The sequence below is a fragment of the Candoia aspera genome, chromosome 1 (genome assembly GCF_035149785.1).
Source record: "Candoia aspera isolate rCanAsp1 chromosome 1, rCanAsp1.hap2, whole genome shotgun sequence".
Lineage (NCBI taxonomy): Eukaryota > Metazoa > Chordata > Lepidosauria > Squamata > Boidae > Candoia > Candoia aspera.
The window spans coordinates 293,219,759-293,234,509 of NC_086153.1; the positions used below are offsets into that span (position 1 = coordinate 293,219,759).

Sequence of the window (14,751 nt, forward strand, 5' to 3'; positions counted from 1 at the left end):
ATGGGGTCATAAGATTTCTTGTATTCGCTGTACCCATGGTTTCTTGAAGGTATGTCTGAACTCTACTTCAGAAGCAGACATTTTTAAAGAGGAAAATCCTATCGTTTTCCCTCAGCATCTTCACTCTTTCTGCCTGGAACTAACTTTGGTGGGATTTCGGCAGTTAATTGCTCGCCTCTTGAGAGTTATGGAGAGAGACGGCCGTAAGCGTCGAGAGCAGCTATTGGCTCGCAGCCTTCCTGCAGGCCCATTAGCGGGACACTCCTTAGGAACGCGCAGTGAGGGGGAACCCAGTTCCATTCAGAGGGATGGAGGCTTGCTGAGAGCAGAAATCCGCCCAATCTTACTAGCAAGAGACCTTCAGTCAGCTGGAGGCTTTTGCCTCCATTGATTTCAGCAGTTTGCTGGTGCAAGGGGAGAGGGCGTTTGTCCCCTGTGGTCTACGAGGTGGCCACCTCCGCCTCACTTAACAGCTGTTTGCCTGTAGACGTGGTGGCTGCTCCCTTTAAAGCTCTGGACAGGTGAGGGGGAGAGGAAGGGAGAGGGAGATCGCCCCCTCTCCCAGTCGCCCCCCAGTACCTTGACCGGGCCTGTCCGGGCAGCGGCGCTTTTCCGTTTGGGCCCGACAGCTTGAGGACAGCTTCGGGGGACTCGCCCCTGGGAAGTGCGCCTGGAAAGCGAGTCTTCCCGGACAGGGACACGCGGCCTCCGCCGTCTCGCCCGCCCGTTCCTCACCAACGCCTCGGTCCAGCAGCCAGCGCAGAAAAGGCGCCTCTGCAGGCCGGTTGGGCGCCTCCGGAACGGTCCTCCTTCATCCTCTGCGATTTGTTCTTTCAGCCACATTGGGAGATCACCATCCCAATTTTCTTACCAACAGCGAGGGGGAGAGTTAAGGCAAAAAAGGGAAAAAAAGAGAGTTAAGGGAAAAAACCCCATACTCCTCCGCGTTACAGTCTGTCATCTTTAACGGATTTTACATAAAAGCGAAGAAGGGCGAGCCTGGGGTCGCGCCATCCTCCGCCAGGTCTTTGCGATCCAGCTGTGATTGTCTCGCTTTCTCCCCTTTAACTTTATTGTGCAAAATGAAGCGGGGAGAGATCCGGGGATCCAAAAGGGACGAAGTATATTCGGCAGCGGCCATACAAATCCAGCACTGCGGAGGACAGACACCAGGGAAGAGGAGGAGGGTTGGAGCTTCCACCCAATTGCTCTGCCCCCCCGCCCCCCGCCTATGAAATCACGTTTTGGTGGGACGGAAGGTCCCAACTGACCAGAGCGACCCTGCGGCTTAGTGCCCGCCTCCTACAAGCCTGGGGCATCCTCCGCAGGAGCTATTGGTCCCTGCAGCCCGCCATCTCTGCGGCAGGACAACGCTTGTCCGCGTTGAGGACGTGTTGTCGGAGAGATGGCTGGGCATCGAAATCACTAATCCTATGTTTGAACATATCGAGGGAACCCAACCAGTGCCCTAACATGTGGGTTATAATCGCCATAAGCCATTAATGTGGTTTCTCTTTCCGGACCCGCTATGGAAACAGACCAACTGTGCTTCCTTAACCCGGGTTTAGGATGAAGAGTTCTGTGTGAATCCAGCCTAAGAGAGACCAGCAGAGAAGAGCACACAGTGCCGGTCGAGTTACTGAAAAGCACAGCCCTCAAGTCCCCGCGAAGTCGGCCAGTGGGGATGGACCCACTGTCATTCATTCAGCGGAGTGTGTGTGTGTGTGTGTGTGTGTGAACATTAATTGCCCCGCCCTCCCCACTCCCTGGGGTAGCAGCACCTGTAAAGTGCCGGTAGCACAGCCTCGATGGATGTTTTTAGGTTTCACTCTGTTAATAATCTGAAGCAGTTTAATCATCCTGTTTGACGGATCTCTCGGTCGGCTGAAATGATTCGTTCGTCCTTGAAGAGTTGAAAAAGTCGGCTTGAGAAGGACAAATGTGGATTCCCCTTCTTTTCTTTTCTTTTCCTTCCTAAAAAAAGGGGGGTGAGTGGGATGAATGCTCTGCAAATTAAAACCAGATCGTCCAGATCAAACGCTCCAGCCTAGCGAAGCGGGCATCGACGCGCAAGTTTCAAGTTTAAAACTTCTCGGTGTTTACTGTAACTGGAGCTACATACAAAGAGCTAAGCGTAACTCGCTCGTTTCCTGGGAGGGGAGGGGAATGAAACGCTTAGTCTGTGATTGATTTATGTTTGTTTGTTTTGATTTCAGAGACAGAGGGAGAGAGCGAGAAAGGGGCATTCTAGGCCTCAGAGATAAGCATTTTATCGACTGAATCACTGAGGAGGGGGGTGTCTCTGCTAATGTACTAACTGTTGAGAAAGATCTATTACAAGAACAGGGCAAAAACGCAAAGCGAATTTTTATTCAGCTTTTATTCAGCTTTATTATACTGTAAAGCAACAGGGATGTTCACATATACATTCCCATAGGTCAAATGATGTTTTTGAACTAAATCACTGAATTCTTGATGGCAACTGGCTGTCTATCCCAATTTCATAGAAAAGCAATGCTTGTAAGAAGATGTGGGTTCAGTTCAGGGACAGGAAAATGTAAGGTGTGAATCAAGAATGTGTAATTTTCAAGCTATGGGTGCACCAGCCCCTATTATCTAACTCAGTCTGGTCGCTGTATAGCAGCAACAGAATATTCCCATACAAATTATTTTGTACCATTTTACTAAAATGCTAACCAGATATGGGTCTTCCATGATAACTCTCCAGGTTTCTTGAAAACAGAACAAAGCTGAGCCCCTTGCTTCAGAAAAGGGTGCGGGCTCTCTGTCCACCTTGATTCATTCCAGCAGTCTTTATCACCTGATGAAAGATGCTTTAGGTATCATTAGGCCATCCTTGCCAACTCAGATTCTTCTTCTATTGGCTAGTGAGATCATCACACAGGCCTCCCTCAGCCAATGGCCTGGCTGTGTCATCGCTGAACTGGGGCACCGAAGGGAGACTCTCTCCCAGCTGCAAGAAAAAAGATCAAGTCATTCCACTTTTGGAGACTGAAATTTGCTGAGATTTGTAGAATGGCAGACTGAACTATGATGGCAGGGATAGAACCCTGAAACTGGACAAATGATTTTTCTTATAATATATGCTTACCTATACATATACATCTGCAGCTTGCTAGAGGTTAGGGAAAGTGGGAAATTCTCCCAAGGCAGCCCAAATGTGCACTGAATTCTCTCTCCATGGTGCACAACTCTTTTGCAAGGCACTGAGTGAGGTCCTGTTTTGACTGTCTGGGCTCCAGAGCCCTTGCAAAGGGGGACTATGGACTTTTTCCAGTCCGAGGTTGAAAACATAAGGTGGGTGAACTTTCTCTTTGCTTAAGAGTTATCATAAGGCTGAACAGAAGTAGAAATGGCAGCACGAGTGACTTCTCATTGACCTGGTAAAACTAAGTGTTTGGGTAGCTCCATTGCAGATTGCAGAGTATGAGAGCAAGACAGCATCCCTTGAGTTTCTATGGACATGGTATATTTTGTACAGACGGGCATTAAAATCCCATTCTGCAGTGGGAATCAAAGAAGATCTAAGTTTGTATACTATTTTATCTTATTAGATTGTGTGTGTGTACCTTCAAGTCACTGCAACTGCCTGGACTAGTCCCTGCAAGATTTCGGAGGTGATTTGCCATTGCCTCCTTCCTAGGGCTGAAAGGGAGTGACTGGCCCAAGCTCACCAGATGGCTTCATGTCCAAGGCAGGACTAGAACTGACGGCCTCCCACTTTCTAGCCTGGTGCCTTAACCACTACACCAAACTGACTCTCTATCCTATTAGATACAATAATTAATATGCAACAGTGGGAAGGTCAATGGAAGAAAAACATTAGATTCACACCCAACGTTAGAGACAACTCATATAAGCTATTTTACTGTTGCGTATATCACTCCAATTCTCTAAAAATTGTTGGAAATATAATAACCAGGTTGGATCATTTCCCCATATTTGGTAGCAATGCTGTAAAGCTCAATAATTTTGGAAAATGGTTTATAATAGAATGAAAAATATTTTAAAAACTGGATTCCCTTTACAGCCTGCAATATTTTTATTAAATATTGCTAAATATTTTTATTAAATATTGCTAAATCTTAACATTGCCATGAAGTGTACTAGATTAGTCTGTACACAGAACTGCTGCAAAAATAGTCTGTGTTTCCCATTGGAACGTAAGCACAGTTTTTTCCTCAAAATCAACTGAGATTTTTGTGTACACCTCAATGTCCAATATAACTTTGTATTTCAGAAGTAAATCTGATACTGAAATTAATTTTTGGATTATAAGTCTAAATAGAAGCATGTACCATATCCAAAATTTAGATTCCTCTTAACATAAAGTCTTCAATTGCTTGGAAAAAAAATACTGTAATTCTTAAATTCCTTTTATGATTTATAATTATTATTGCTGTTGACATTCATATATTGGATTTTAACAATGATTTATAGTTTAAAAAATGATATAGCACATTCAATTGTTTAAAATGAATCAAGGAAATATTGAAAAAATTAACCTAATTCTATGATGTTTGTAAAAAATGCTCATTTTTTGTCATAGGCAGATATGAAGATGAGCCATTATAGAGATTAAAATCAATAGTACTTCTAAATATATCTTTCTGATTTCAGCTTTTCTTTACAAAATATAACGAAGTGGGGATCCAATCCAGCATGACAATCATAGCTTTTGTTCCTTTCCATTCTTAATTCTGTTTCTCCAGCTTAACCCTTGGTGGGGAAATTGACAGGATAGAACACACAATAGAGATTTTAGGTTTCACCCGTTTGTGTAGTGATCAAACAGTGCTGCAGACTGGCTTTCTATTGCCACAAGGGTGACCATATGACACTATAAATTGCTGCTGTAAAAGACCCCTTGGGTGGCAGCTGTTGTCTTCTCAGCTCTAGAACCAAAGAAATACTATGGACACCAGGGGAGCTTCTCAACACCATTAATGCATTCATTTAAGAGCCACTGAGAGGCTTATGAATTTCACCCAAAATAAGCAGTGTCACTCTGATTTATGTAGTATTTTGTGGGAGAAATATACAGTCCTTCCAAATGAGAGGCGTTTTCAAGGAGAATGGAAAGATACAGTAGTTACAAAAATACCATCTGCTAAGGAGCAAGGAACTGGAGTAGGTTCAACAGAGACTAAGTCCCTGTACGTCTTCTGCATTCTTTCATTTTTCCTTTTGTAATGTTGCAAGGTTTAATTAGACTCTCAAGAAATGTCCTTGTTGGGACTAGAGGCTTTGCACCCTTGCAGCTTGAGCCTTCTGTTCCTGTGCTTGCTTGGCCACAAGTAAGTCTCCCTATCCTCGATAGACTTTTTCTTCTGTTGTACTATAGACTTTCTTCAGCCTGTGTCCTTCAGATTCCTTAGCCTGCAAGCTGCAGTTCATCTCCAGCATGGCTAGCGAAGGACTGGGTGGTGATAAAGGGTGGGGATCTCAGACAGATTTGGAAGGCTGGGAGAAGGAGCCTGGTGTCTGGGATTGCTGCCTTGAAGAAGGGCTATGGAAAGTAACCCCAGGTGTGGGCCTTGGTGGCTGAAGCCAGAGAGGTGTAAAAGCACATTTGTTTGGAGGATGGGAGAGGGGAAATATACATTCCAATAGACTAGGAATAAACAGACGTTCCTCTTGGTTTAGGGTGGAATCACATTTTGATGGAAGGCATCCGGCCTTGGGGATGATTTATCCTGCAATAGAATTCCTAAACAGGAAGCACCTTTAAAGCAAATAGCAGCAAGTTTCACCAAGTTCAGTTTTTAAGAAGGAACTTTAACTGATGAGGGTCTCTTGAAAAGAAGAAGCAGACTGAAGGCTGAAGCCAAGTCTTTACCACAAAGGTGTGCACTCTGTGGATTTCCAACCAGGTTCACACTGTTTCATTGTCCTGGTGCCCAAACCAAGGAAAACTGGACGTGTAATTTTGTGCCAAGTTTAAAATTCTGTAGCAAAACTACGTTTCTCAATGTTCTTTGCTGGAAACCATGACACTTGAACACAAGGTGGACCAATTTAAGAGTGTATAGCCAAACTCAGTCAGAATTTACCCTGATTCAGAAACTCTAACATGTATTCCCAGATGCTGTGGAGTGGCCATGGTCACTTTGTGGCAATGGAAATCCACTCTGTTATCCTCTTGTGGAAGGACTGAACCTGGGGCACTTTTGGGGGGGGGGCTGATTCAGATTAACTTCTTTTCCTTTCTTGCTCTGAGTTCCCAGAAAAGCCTCACCTTAGATACCTGGGAGGATATCAGCTCCCACCACCTGCCTTCGATCCTTCCTGATCCTTCTGCTAGACTTCTGCCCCGAACCCCAGACTATGGTACTGCTCCTTGAAAGGGAGGCTGAATTCCAGCTACCTCTATTCTTCAAGGTATCAGGCTACTGAAGTTTCAGAGCACCCACTGTGGCTAAAGAGTGGCAGGGACAGAGGGGAAGATTAAAAGGGCTGGAAGGAAGTCTTAAGGAAGATCACTTTCTAAGCCTAGAAGTTTTTCATTCCAACACTTTCCATGATTCTGAATTTGCTGGTGACTCAGGCAAACCGCCCAGCCAGGGGGTCTGTAGGAAGAAGGGATGTTAGAGGAGGTCTGGGCAGGCCTGAGAATTCAAGTTTCTCACTGGGAGCCTCTTGGGTCAGAAATTATTTCTCAGCCTCATAGTGTTTTGAATGTAAAAAATTCAGGGTGGATCACTAGGAGAAAGCTGTATACACAGCTTTATGTAAATTCTGTAATTTATTTTTTATTTTAATTATATTTTATATTTCAAATTTCATCACTGCCCATCTCAAAGAGCTACTCTATTATTTATATATAGAATTATATATAGAATTCTATATATAGAATTCTATATATAATTCTATATTTATATATAGAATTATATATATAATTCTACTATTAAATGGCATGCTTTTAAAGGAAAAAAAAGAACACTGACTACACCTATAGAATAAATATCCTTTAATTATAACACAAACATAAAGGACCAGCTTTCAAGAAAGCATATCATGACTGAATTTTGTTTATATCATGGCTGAATTTTCAAGAAGGAACAAAGGAAAGTCTCAGGAATTACAGCTGATTCAGCGATCTGATCCATAATTTTGCAGTGAAAAAATGTGCCTTGGCTTTCAAGTAGATGACAGATTTTGCTTTGTTGGCTTGGAGTTCTTAGATGTGTTGACCTGGAAACACCAGTTTGGAAATATTCTTATTTTTTAGATTCCCTTGATAGTGGTTTCTCTTGAAACAACAGCATTGACAGAATACTTGATAACATGCTATTACTGGTTTTTCTACTTTTATTGAAGTTTTTCTCGGCGTGTATGGCAAAACTCTCTCCCCCCATACACTCAGAAATGCATGCGCATGCACATCCCATCGTTTGGCCTGATTTATGGAAGGGTAATTTCTCTGCTAGTGATTTCTAACATCTTATAGCCTTAGACCACCATTCTCCTGTCGCTGTGAGTAATAAATCACGGGTAAGGACGTGGCTTATATTTTCGATTACTGATAACTAGTCTGCCTTGAAAAGAAATGGTCCAAAGAAGCAAACGACTCTCCTTATAAAGAAGGCTACCCGCCCTCTCCCCCTCTTTCCCCAAAAAGGACGGGAAGCATTTCACACGCACCAAGCAGAGTCTTTCTTAAAGAAAAGAAGAAAAAAAGGACATAGATCCCGGAGGCTTCTTTTGTTCAGACGGCAGAATCGCAGGTATTTTTTTTTAAGGTTTTCCTCCCACTGATGGGTATTCTAGGTACAACCTTCATCAAGCCAGGGTTAAGTTCCGTTGAACTCAATGAGACCCGCTGTCCTCGACTCAGCCATTCCTCGAAGCCCCGCGCTGGGCTCGCCCCTTTCCTCGCCGGGGACGCTCGGCTCGTGCAGAGCCGGGGCTTTACCTGTAGCGGGGTGAATGAATGGGAAAAGACGGGAAGGAGAAAATGGCCGGGTTCTGGGGCCTTGTCCTAGATCACCCCTGCCTCTCCTGTGGCATGTTCAGGGCAAGATGTTCCTGGGCACCTTTTACTCGCGCCTTTTGCCCCAGGCGCCAGTTGTGGAGGAGTGTGTGTGTGTGTTGGGGGCGGGGGGGGAATCTGGTTACCCACAGAGAAACAGCAGTAGATCCCCGATACTTAAACCTGTCGTCCCCAGACCTGTCAGCTGTCTCACACGCCATTGTGAAGGAGCTCGGGCTGAACGCTTTTGCAAACGGCGAGGCGGGGCAGGATGCAACTGAACGGATTCCCGGCTCGGTTTCGTCGGAAGCCAGTGGTCTTGCGCCGAGTAAACGAGCGGCGCCCCATTCTCCAGAAAGGACAGCGCCCCTTTTCCTGGCTGTGTCTTGCGCTCTGTTGCATTTTCAAAGGCCGCTTCTGCGATGACGTCTGCAAGTCGTCTCCGGCACCCCAGCTCCATTTCGCTACTCTTTTGCTCCCCACCTTGGCTTAACATCCTACTAGGTCAGAAACAAAGCCTTTTAAAAGGTGCTACCAAACGCTTCCTGATTTTTGGCTGCCTCTTACAACACCCTGCTAGATGAAGACTGCGAAATCTTGCTCATTAAATAATTTAATTATTTCTAAAAGTAATTTTAGACATTATTATTTTTAAGTGTCAATTCAGCTGCCTGTTTATTGAACGAAAGGCATTCTTACATATAACTCTAGATTCTAGGACTAAAATCTGGTTAGTATTGAGAACTGGCTTGCGCGGATCCACACGCAGACGCCGGGTGCGCGTATCCAACCATTCCTATATTCCTACCAATACAATCAGTCTGCCAGCAAAACAAACGGAAATGTTTATTGCTGAACCAATTCTATTCGATTAATTTTAAAGGGACAACTAGTAAATAATCCAAATTGACAACCTGATTATGGGTTTGCACGGTGCAATTTCAGTGTTAAGCCCTCCTACAGCAGGACTCTGGGAAGCGTGCCCTTTGCATTCAGGCAGAATAATGTGTAGACGTGAGAAATAAATAAATAAATATTATAGTCGCTCCATTTATTTCAGCATTGCATTCTCCCAAGCAGTCAGCTAAACTTGAAAAGCAGCCCCAACATCAACTAAGCTCGGTGCTTGGTGGGGCGACGAAACCCTTCCCTCGGGGGCGGGTGTGTGTTCAACGTGGTTGGAGAACACCAGGTTGAAAAGCGTGGGGGCAAGAAGGGAGTGAAATGATTATTTCGTTATTTTTTATTTTCTGTCCTTTCCTTCCGGTAGTCCGAGAGAGTGTACAGAGCGCGAACTCCCCTGATTTGTTTCTTCCATCAACAACCCTGCCAGGTGGATGGCACCGAGAGACAGTGACTGAGCCAAGGTCTCCGTGGGCTTCCACGGCTGAAGATAGACTTGACTCCAGACGCTTCCTTCATGGTGTCTCTTTTGGCAGTGAATTTACCTTTCGAAAAGTAGATGGGGTAGCGGGGGTAGCAAGTTCTTTAAATAAAATGAAGTAAAAGAAAAAGAAAACAAAGAAATAGGACAGGGGTAGGCAACCTTGTTGGGAAGACAGGGACTTGTGGGATTTTGAGATCAATCGACAGCCCTCGTAGAAGGGAGGGGTGGCTCTTTGCCTGTAACCGCGGCTGCTAAGGAGCACAGACCGACGGGTGAGGGAACCACTCTAAAGCCTCCCTCACCAAACCTGCTTACCTTTTGCTAAGCTTTTTTTTTTTTTTTGAGGGACCGTCGTCCCAAACAAAGGCTGGGCTGTCTGAAGCCCTACAAGAGAAACATTTGATGCTGGGAGTTGGCGTTTTATTTTTTAGCATGCCAGCCTCCCACTTATTTATTTTTAATTTTTAAAAAAACTGTTAAAAAGACAGAAGAACCAGAGAGCTTGGTAGACAGGTTATCCTACCAGAGCCATGTGATAGGTATTTGGGTGGCTGTTCCTATCTGGTGGAACTTCGGGATCCTTATGTGAAGACCCAGCTCTCTGGAGAAGGCTCTGATGCTGGGAAAGGGGAAGGAAAGAGAACAGGAGGACGACCAGCAGCCAGGTTATGGTGGCGATGGGTGCACCGCTGGGAGATTTGAAAGACCAGGTTAGGGACAGATCGTCATGGAGAAAACCTATCTATGTGCGATAGATAGAGAGCGATATAGATGAGATGATAGATAGATAGATAGATAGATAGATAGATAGATAGATAGATAGATGGATGGATGATAGGTAGGTGGGTAGGTAGGTAGGTAGGTAGGTAGGTAGATAGATAATGTGGGATAGATAGGAGTCGAAAACTACTTGATAGCATTCAATCAATCATTCATTCATTCATTCATTCAATCAATCTTATAGCTCGAAGCTGGTCTAACTTCATCTGTCTATTTTTTTTCAGTTAAAATTAAACTCAGGTTCCCACCCACCCCCTTTTTAAAAAAAACAACTTGATTTTAATTAGATGTTATACCTATTGTTTCTCACTTTTCTGATTGATTGATCTTTTATACGTGTATACAGTGCCTTTCTTTAAAAAAAATCCAGGTTTCAGGTGTAGACTCTTTTTAAAAGAAACCTTTAATTATTGCTAGCAGCTCTTGAGTGCTTTTAAATGAGAAAGGGAGAATAAAATAATTCACATAAATAAATTAAACGAATTCCAATGAGACCGCAGGTTAGTTCCTTTCCGCTCCCTCTCACTGAAATCAATGCCTAAAGGTTTCTAATATTCAAACGCCTGACCAATTGCTCTGCTCAGCAGAAGATCTACCCCAGGAGTGGGGAAAACGCTTTAATCAAGACATATTCTCTTTTATATATTAAATTGCAATTTGACTGTGCTCCGATACGACACGGAATGGGGTAGAGATACACTCGGAAGCGTTGAGTCCTATTTTGGCGTCCTCACTTTTTTTTTTACTTCAGAAGAAAGTTCTCTAATCAGAACCGCGGCGGAAGCGTCTGCAGTATCCGCTGTGCGTTCAGCCCCGTTCCAAAATCCTCCGAGCCTTCCTCCAGGTGGCGCTGTGACAAGGTAATCCGAAAACCCGCTCCGCCTGGCCGAGCTCGACAAAATTGCTCAGCGGCGACCTCGCCAATAGTGGGCTGTTATTGAGGAAAGAACAATAGAGACATTTTCTTGTTGACTCTAAATTCACAGAGCATATGATAAATGAGAAACCGGTGTCTTTATTAGAACCAAATATGCTTTGAATATCTGCCTTCCGCAGCTTTGGAGCTCTAGACATTAAAAAAAGATGCCTTAACTACAAACGCGGATTAGCCAGGCTCAACACATTTGAGCTCCAGTTAGACCCGGCTCCTTTCTTTGCAAAGGGGCCTGCCAGGAACAAGTGGAGGCGAAGGCGGTAAAGCAAACCACACTGTGCGCACCTCCTGAAAGAAACGCGAGGAGTGCCGAGCCGCAAAACTTGCTTGCGACCCGGCGCTGGTGGTCCCGGCCGGCAAGCGAGCGCAGAGCGCGCAAAGCCGCGCAACCCCCGGGAAGCGCCGGAAAACGCCCGTGGCCAGCGAGAGACAGCCGCGTTGGAGGAGGTGGGGCGGCGGCCAAGGGAGGGAGAGAAGCTTTCCCCCTTGGCGAAAACTCTTACTTGTTTATTGCGGTTGTTCGTACTTTCCAAATACATTTAATGAGACCGATGTTTCGGATTGGAAACGGAGGGCAGGATGAAGCTAAAAAATCGACATACCCTTCTTTCTACTTTTCTTCTTCTTCTTCTTCATCTGCTGGAATATAAAACAATGTCCGGCTGAACGAGTTTCTCCCTCCCTCTCTGATTCTGCCCCCCCCTTTTTTTCAGCTGCTGATGTGGGACAGAAGTGCCTTCCTTTCAAATCCACCTTCGCTCCCAACCTTCAGGCCGCGTCCCCGATGAATCATCAGCTCGATTTAGGGACGCACCGGCGCGAGTTTGTCAGCTGCAGGAGGTGTTCAAGAGATAAGGCAATTCTGATGAAAAGATCATGGGGCAAGCGCTCTCCGGCCTGCTAGATGTGGGAAAGGTCCACAGTAAAGTTTGTATTTGTTTTTTCAATACAGTTTAAAGGCTGCTCAACTTTAAATGACTCTGGGCTGCTTACACTTTAAAAGCAAGAAACAATAAAAGACAGATCATGAGTGTCCAGAAGAAGAACCCTACAAACAAGCAAAAAAGCTTACAGAGGCTCAGCTATCCTTTAAACCCAAGGCCTGGGAGAACAGCAGGTTTTCAAAGACTTTCTGAGTATCCTTAGGGTGGGAACCATACAGGGTATTTGGGTGGGGTGGGGTGCTGGGACAGAGAAGACAGACTTCCCAGGCCCCCATGATTTAATCAGAGGGACCTAGCATGCACCCTCTCTGCCCAATCTCATTGTTCATTCATTCATTTAGACTTCAGTGCTGCCCAACTCCAGATCAGTTCTGGGCAGCTCACAATATATATAAAAATATAAATACAAAAATACAGATTACACACACACACACACACACAGGGAAATAAACAAAATGGCAACTTTTGCCCCGAGTTCCCAGAAAAAGCTATGATCCTAGCTCTTATAGGAAGCCTGGTCTACTGGTGGTCTCTGTTGTGGAGATTTGTCTTCCAAACTTCAGCACATTTTAAAAAATCTTTGCCATTGATCCAGAGGCAGTAGGGCAAGCTGATGTGTTTTAATACCTGGTCTAGGAAAGAAAAGGGAGTATATGTGACAGCTATCCACCTATCTGCCTTTCTACGATTCAGAGGAGGATGCTGTGAGAACAGGACTGGGTCCATAGGAGTTTGATATATCCAGGATAACCAAGGGAATGGTCTGGGCCTATTTGCCACTGTCCCCTTCTGTTCCCAACCTCTACCTGGGTTCACCCAACACTCTAAACCAAAGTTAACATAATCATTGTATGATTTAGCTGATTAACATGACAAGCTAAGACAAGGAGTGGCTCTTCACAATATGCTGAACTAGCAGGCTCATTTTAGCCTAATTTAAGGCATTGTTCAAACTCAGCCCTTTGCTCCTTTCTGGGCAGGTTGGCTTTCTTTGGTTCTCAGGAAATGTATGGGGGACAGAGACATTCTTGTTAATCAATGTGATTTTGAAATTCTCTGTTTTGCAGCATGTCAACTCCCATTTTTTAAATGAGTAACTTTTTTTAATGTAAAAAGGTCAAGCTTTGGCATCTGTGGGTGTGTTGGCATCCCCAGTGTGATAGCTAGAACTGGGGACCTCAGTCCCAGAGGTTGCAGAGATGCTGCTGTGGGGCATCATTTCATGAGACTATTAAAGTTTAGGGCAGGGATGTCCACATTGAGGGGGTCAAAAAACCCAGACCCCCTTGCCAGTGAAGAGTCTCTGACTTACCAAACCAGGAATGGGAGGAAAGTTTCCAGGGTTTTTCCTCTTATGGTGAAAGATGCTTTCAGCAGCAAAAGTTTGTCAGAGGTTCCCTTGCAAATACACTTTGTCCCATTAGGGCTCTGGTTAGGGTTTTTAGTTTTTGTTTTTTAAACTGAGTCATTGCCCAAATAAGGAAAGAGCCTCCCCGCAATGGGGGTGGGTGGGTGCTGTTGACCACAAATCACAAACACTTATGTGATTTCCATAGTGATTTGTGGGTCTGGTCAAAGTAAGTGACTAAAGCTGCAGTCCTATAAACCTTATTAGCCTTTCTCAGTCCTACATATTGTCTTCCTTGTGTAGACTGCAGCTCCCACCATTTTCAATGTTCCTGCAGCAAAGCCATTTCAAGATGACAGGAGGGAAAGTTGCATACCTGGGTAAAACATAATTTCTATGACTGCTTCGGATTAGAACCGTGGCTTTAAGGGTTTACTTCCTCAGCAAATAGGGAACTGCCAGCTACCACAGGTGTGGCGGCCAGGGCATCACATTGAGGCAAGAAGACCTCCCCCCTTGTTTTTCAAGACTACTGTGAGACAGTGAAGGTTCATCACAGCTAAATCTCTTTGTGCTGGTGAAACGAAAACACTGGCTTGGCAGCAAAACCATTTCCCAGATTATGATTAATCTTGCCATAATTATCATCATTACTTCCTACTTATTCTAACTGATAAAATAGGGGTGGCTACATTTGAGGGGGGGAGGTAATCAAAGAGTGTGTGATATAAAACTCATTAAATACAGACAGCCTCAAATTGCCTAACCTGTACCCTGATCCTCCACATTTACTGTGGATAAGCCACATTTATGACATCCAAATTCCACAGAAACTATGGCCTGATTTAGTAGTATCTGTCTTCCATCTATCCTGTGCATTTACACTGAAATACTTTCATTTAGTACAATGGGCTTCCTCATTTCCAGCTAAACATTTTACTGAGTTTACAGACTGAATTCTTTGAAAGAGAATTTAGCAGGCTTTGGTAGATCTTTAAGTGCCTTTACAGTTGTTGACAATTATTCTTTTTTGGCTACACCAGTCTGAAGGGATTTAACCTGGTGGATGTGTATTAAGTTACAAGCTTCAAAAAGTTTATTCTGTTAATATCCTTTAGCCCTTTGGTCCACACTTGCGACTTCAGGGTAAGGTTACCAGAGTCTGGTCTAAAATTATAAATAGGGGTACGACTTCGAATTGGGAGCAAGGGCCTTGGGAACATTTCGTTCAATTTCCGGGACTAGCAAGTTGCTCTTCCTTCGAAATGAAAGGTTGTGGAGGACTTAACGCTTATTTGAGTGACCTTTGCAGATTCGGGAGGATGGGAAGGGAGTGCACAGGGAGACAGAAGGCACAGCCCTGGT

At 44.5% G+C, this 14,751-nt stretch overlaps 1 protein-coding gene across 1 annotated transcript in view; it reads left to right on the forward strand.

The window, feature by feature from the left end:
- The first annotated feature begins 10,057 nt into the window (after positions 1-10,057).
- Positions 10,058-14,751, forward strand: part of PAX9 (paired box 9) — a 50,439-nt gene continuing 45,745 nt past the window's right edge. The window contains exons 1-3 of the mRNA XM_063288896.1: positions 10,058-10,090; positions 11,390-11,531; positions 11,808-11,920. Of these exons, the coding sequence (XP_063144966.1) occupies positions 10,058-10,090; positions 11,390-11,531; positions 11,808-11,920 (288 nt within the window). The remainder of the gene's footprint in view (positions 10,091-11,389; positions 11,532-11,807; positions 11,921-14,751) is intronic.